Here is a 5664-nt window from a genome sequence, read left to right as displayed (position 1 = left end):
ACTAGATACTGAACTTCCAGAAATAAATGAGTCTGCTCCCTCGGGTCTTATGTAGCAGTGATTAACGACACTCCAGGCGCCAGTCTAATATTAAGGGATCCTTTTTAAGACTGTGCGTTGGGCTAATAGAAGTTTAGATGCATGTATGTATTTAGACCTCAGCATTTAAGGGAAACGAAGTGGGGAGGCAGAACAGGGCCTGGACTTGACCACAGGCCACTGAGATGCAGGGTCTTTTGGGGACTCCAGGGTGTAGGACAGAGCATTGCACTAAATAAACTTGGGAAAACTTGAAAGCTAATTCCTTGGCCTTTAAGAGTTCAGAAGAACTAGAGAAAGAAGTCAGGAATTCGAGGCATGCACTAAAGAGATGAAGGTACTTGTTATCCCTTCATTCATTTTCCAACAAACACTGAACACCACCATTGCCTAGCAGAGAGGGACCTGGCTTTTGGAAGAGCCTCATTAAATTTCCTTCAACAAATCAATGAAATTGCTTTGTGAACCCTGAAGGGAAATGCTGTGGATATATAGGCATCCAAATCCTTTTTTTTTCTCCTTCTGAGCTAGTGAACGAGGTATTTAACTTCACACAAAACATAAAGCCTGTGGACAAACATTTCTATGTAAATATTTTCTTTTGATCCCAGTAGATTTTAACTCTTGGAACACAAACCTTTTATATATAAATTGGCTCTTCCTGATAAACTGAAAATTAAGTGTAATTCAAAGAAAGTCTGTTTAATAAAAAAAAAATTCTACCCACTATAATTTAAACTTATGCCGTGCTTTTATCTGAGTCCATTTATATTGCTCCCCAATAAAATGGATTATTCCACATAGGATTGGTCTAGAATCATAAACACACTCAAGCTTTGCTTTTCTTAATCTCTTTTTATTTGCTGTGCTCTGCCACCTTTTTATATGTGACTCATGATCCCCATCAGGTTGGCTTTTAAGAGTGTGGCTGTAGTTATTGTTTAATAAAGCAGTCCCTAGTAAATGAGATTCTGGAGATGTAAAAGATGAATATAAAACACTGCTATGTGTTTTAATTTATGAAGCAGTGGAAAGAAAAATACTAGCATTCTTTTCATTAGAAATCTTCTTAAACGTATTCTTTTATTTTTTTGCCAAAAACTTATTTTCAAAGTGATACACACTTTATGTAAAGATAGATAAATAGGTAGATACTACAAGTGTACTTGGTGTTTGTTTGGTCTTGAGGTCTTAAGACTTAATTAGGCTTAATTTTTTTAATGTTCTAAATTTCTTAAACTAAGGGGAAATCTTGAAAAGGAAACATTGAATCCCCTCTCTGAATTGACCTTCACTTTGGAGCGTTTGAATCAGAAGAGAGACATCACAGGTTTGAAAATGAGAAATGAGGTAGCTCAGGAAGGTAATTCCATCTGCCAGCCTTCCACAGCCTAATTCCAAAGTGACATGATCCTGTAGTACTAGTATGTGTCAGGTGTTTATAGTGTGAATATACAGTTGTTAAGAAGAGAGATGTTTTCTATGAAAGCTTTTTCCGGGGGGGGGGGGCGGGGAGAAGGGGGAAGAGGACACATAGGGCATGTCAACAGCTCTGAATGGGGAGCCCAAAGGCTCCTGAGGCTCAGTGCTAGATGGCCCAATGGCACGGCGATCTACATTACCTCCAGATTTTTCCAGAGTAAAATGAGACCTTAGCTAGGTCCCTTCTAGCTCTACCAGTCTATGATCTAAGGATGTTCTTCGTGACTAGAGAATCACAAGCATTGCTATGGTGTGTGGGTTGTTAGGTCTTGTGCCTCCTGATTGGCCATGACTGTGTCTCTTCATTAGCATGAGTAGGTGAACAGTGTGGGTTGGGACATTGACAAAATTCAGCAAACTGTAGATTACCAGGATCAAAAGAAACTGCCTGACTCATACTTCCTTTTAGAGGCGGAAAACGAGAGTTCCATCTTTCTAACAGTCCTCTGAAGGAACTGGACCGGAAGTAACTAGTCTCACTTTACTTCTGAGTTCACAGACTTTTTGTGTGTGCTTATTACCTATGTATAAAGCAGCAGGCGCGGCGATACAAGGATGCATAAAAACAAGGATACACAACTAGGGTCTCTGGCTCAGGAAGGGTATTGGAGACACTGAAGGACACAGTGATTTGCGTAGCATCACAACGTTCCTCTGAATAAAGTCAGGATGAGAATTCGTCTCCTGACCCCTAGCTAGAGGTGTGTGTATGTAATTAAGACAGATAAACTCAAGTAGAGTTAGGGTCCCAGATTTTCATGCCAGCAAGGAAGATCATTTAAAAGCTAAATATCTCTATTAGCTAACCTCACTGTCTTTTAGCTAACCTCATTTTAACAGATCTGGACTTGGTTTCCATCTATATGAGGCATTAGGAAGATGCTTCATTTCCATTGCAAATGAAGTCACCAGGTTGATGTTTTCATAGCGTAAAAACAGAGATTAAAATGTTTAATTCTCACATCCATGCTGCATGTCATGTCCCTTGGTACCCTAAAGGCCCATCGATGCCACATTATGAGAAAATGCAGCTCCTGTTACGTGCCATGCATCTCCTCTGTGACCATGGACCAACCTTATCTTTCCACTCTCCCTCCTTGTAGATCCAGCTTTCCAAGATCGGGCCGCCATTCATCATCAAGAGCCAGCCAGTCTCCAAGCCAGAGTCTCGAGCCTCCCCCAGCACATCCGTGGGTGGAGGCAGGAACACCGGGGCCAGGACCCTGGCGGATATCAAGGCCCGGGCCCAGCAGGCAAGGGCTCAGCGAGAGGCAGCCGCAGCCGCAGCGGTAGCCGCCGCGGCGAGCATCGTCTCGGGGGCCATGGGCGGCCCGGGAGAGGGTGGCAAGGCCAGAACCCTGGCGCACATCAAGGAGCAGACGAAGGCGAAGCTCTTCGCAAAGCACCAAGCCCGAGCGCACCTCTTCCAGAGCGCGAAGGAGGCCCGGCTGCCTCCGCTTGGCTGCAAGGAAGGCCCTCCCAGCTTAGAGGTCCCTCCCGCCCCCGAGGCCAAACTCGAAGGTTCAACAGGTGTCATCATTGCCAATCCCAACTGCAGGTCACCCAGCAGCAAGCCCACGCCCCTCCGGGAGGCCACCCCTGCCCTCCAGCCGCCCCTCCCACCCACCAAACCCCCAGACGCGGCCACGGACGTAGCCGTGCATGGTCCTGAGGAACGTGTACCCGCGTCCCATGTGTCTGAGAAAACGGTTTCCTCTACCTCCTCGGAAAAGAGCGATGTGCCCATGCTGTTCGGTACAAGTGCGGTCCCCGTGTCGGTCTGCAGCGCGGCTGTGTCGGGAGCAATTAAAGAGCATCCCTTTGTGAGTCCCGTCGATCAGCCCTCCGTCCTCGTGTCTGTCGATAGTGCAAACACTACCATTGCTGCCTGCAGCCTAAGCGTGCTCACCACCATCCAGGGCGCGGATGCCCCGTGCATAGCCGTTGTACCAAAATGCGCCGAGAGCACGCCCCTCCCCGCCGCCCCCAAGGGCCCCAGCACCGCGGGCTCCGTGGATGACACGCAGGCGCTCATGTCCAGCAGCGGTGCGGGCGGCGTGGTCTCTGGGCAGTACCCCTCTGTGCCAACCCTCTCCATCGCAAAGAACTTGCCAAACCACCTCGCCACGACTTCTGTCCTGGTTGCCTCACCGGGAATGAGCGCCAGGTTCCCTCCCGAGAAGAGAGCCGGGCCGGGGGGTGACGAGCAGGCCGTGCCCACGGGGACCCCGGGGCGAGCGGCCCTCGGCTGCAGGGACGTGGGAGCCGTCACGGACCCTCTGGTGGCCCGCCCGCCCATCGCCGTGTTTACTGGAGGCATGTTGACCATCAGCTCTTACGACTGTGCCCCCAAGTTCAGTGCCGAGAGCTTGGACAAAACTTCAGGGCCTCGGAACAGGGCAGAGAACTGTGGGAAAGGCCAGCACCCAGCGGCCTTCGCCCCGGCCGCCATCAACAGGTCGATCCCCTGCAAGGTCATCGTGGATCACAGCGCCACCCTGGCCTCCGCAGTGTCCCTGGCCGTGGCCGTGGCCAGCGCAGAGGCGGGCGCGGACGCCCAGGGCAGGTCGGGGAGGACAGAGGTGGCCCTGCAGCCCGTGGCCTGCCCCCAGGTGTCCGTGATCAGCAGGCCAGAGCTGGCTGCCACCGAAAGCATCGATCCCGGGCCCAGTGTCATCGCCGGGTCTGCAGCCAAACCAGACAGCAAACCGACGCAGGCCCCCTGCCCAGGCCTCCGGGAGGCGCCCCTGGTCCTTCCCGAGACACTACACGAGGCGACGGCGCCTGGCAACAGCTTTGCTGAGCAGGCCCGTGGCCCGGCCACTTTCAAAAGTGAAGCCGACACAACCGGTGGTGGCCCGTATGCTGCAGGCGGCCGGCTGAGCTGGAAGGAGGAGGCCGTGAGGAGCACGGGGCCGCCGGGCAGCCACTCAGGGCCAAGCAGACAGAAGGAGCGTCCAGAGCTGGGCTGTGCCAAGGCCGTCAAAGCCGAGCGCGCCGGCTACTCGCACGTGGCGGAGCTCCACCCCAGGAGCCTCCTGCCGGGGGTCCCTCTGCCCCCGAAGCCCGAGCCCCAGGCCGTGGACAGAGCGGACAGGGGCTTCCGAGTGGACACTGGGGACCTCCCCGGCCCCGAGCGGCCCCCTCCGGCCACGGAGGCAGCCCCGGGGGTGCAGCAGACGCAGAACAGGAAGGTCCCCACCTCGGGCCCCGGGGACGAGGCGGTGTCCTTGGCTGCGGACACCCTGAAAAGAGCGCCCAACGCAGGCAGCTCGAGCTGCCGTCTGTCGTCCGTGGAGGCGAACAACCCACTGGTGACCCAGCTCCTGCAGGGCAACCTGCCTCTGGAGAAAGTGCTGCCGCAGCCCCGGCTGGGAGCCAAGCTGGAAATCAACAGGCTCCCGGCGCCCCTTCAACCTACCTCAGCGGGGAAAGCCGCCGCGGAGAGGAGCGTCGTGGAAATGCCCTCCAGCTCCCCGAACCCCGACGGGAAGGGCTACCTGGCGGGGACCCTCGCGCCGCTCCACATGCGAAAGCGGGAGAACCACCCCAAAAAGAGAGCGGCCAGGACGGCGGGGGAGCACGCTCAAGTCAAATGCGAGCCAGGGAGGTTGCTGGTGGAGCCCGAGGTCAAGGCCCTGCCCTGCGTCCTGGCCCCGGCCTGGCCCCGCTGGCCCCGGGCAGCTCTTTCCCGCAGAGTGGCTGGGCAAGCAGGCCCCGCCGGCCAGGCGCCCCCGGCCCCGACGTCAAGCAGCAGAAGCGCTGCTGCCCGCCTGCAGCTTCCAGCAATTCCGTGGTCTCAGGACCCGAGGGCTCTACATCGATGTATTTCTGTCAATTCAGTAACCCCGAGACCCAAGACAATAATTAACATGCTTAAATTCTGCTTCTGTAAACTGTTTTTTTTTGCAAACCAGTTTCCTCGTTCCAAACCCTGGGATGTAATCAATACCTTTATGATTTTTGTGTTCATGATATGTAAATGTTATACTAAATGCAAAAAAGCAAAATTTAAGACAAACAGCAAAAAAACTCAGATCATGATGGCTCCAAAATTAAAAATGATCCAGAATACTTTTAACAAGGACGTATAGGACCTGACTGCCTCCCATTAACTGCCCTTTTTAAATAATAATAATCCAC

At 53.0% G+C, this 5664-nt stretch overlaps 1 protein-coding gene across 1 annotated transcript in view; it reads left to right on the top strand.

Moving 5' to 3' along the window:
* The window catches only part of ASXL3 (additional sex combs like 3, transcriptional regulator), a 136505-nt gene that overhangs the window by 130117 nt on the left and 724 nt on the right, over positions 1 to 5664 (top strand). The window contains exon 12 of the mRNA XM_023756401.1: positions 2625 to 5363. Within this exon, the coding sequence (XP_023612169.1) occupies positions 2625 to 5363 (2739 nt within the window). The remainder of the gene's footprint in view (positions 1 to 2624; positions 5364 to 5664) is intronic.

This window comes from Myotis lucifugus, unplaced genomic scaffold (assembly GCF_000147115.1).
Source record: "Myotis lucifugus unplaced genomic scaffold, Myoluc2.0 scaffold_93, whole genome shotgun sequence".
Lineage (NCBI taxonomy): Eukaryota > Metazoa > Chordata > Mammalia > Chiroptera > Vespertilionidae > Myotis > Myotis lucifugus.
This window is presented reverse-complemented; position numbering and strand designations above follow the sequence as displayed.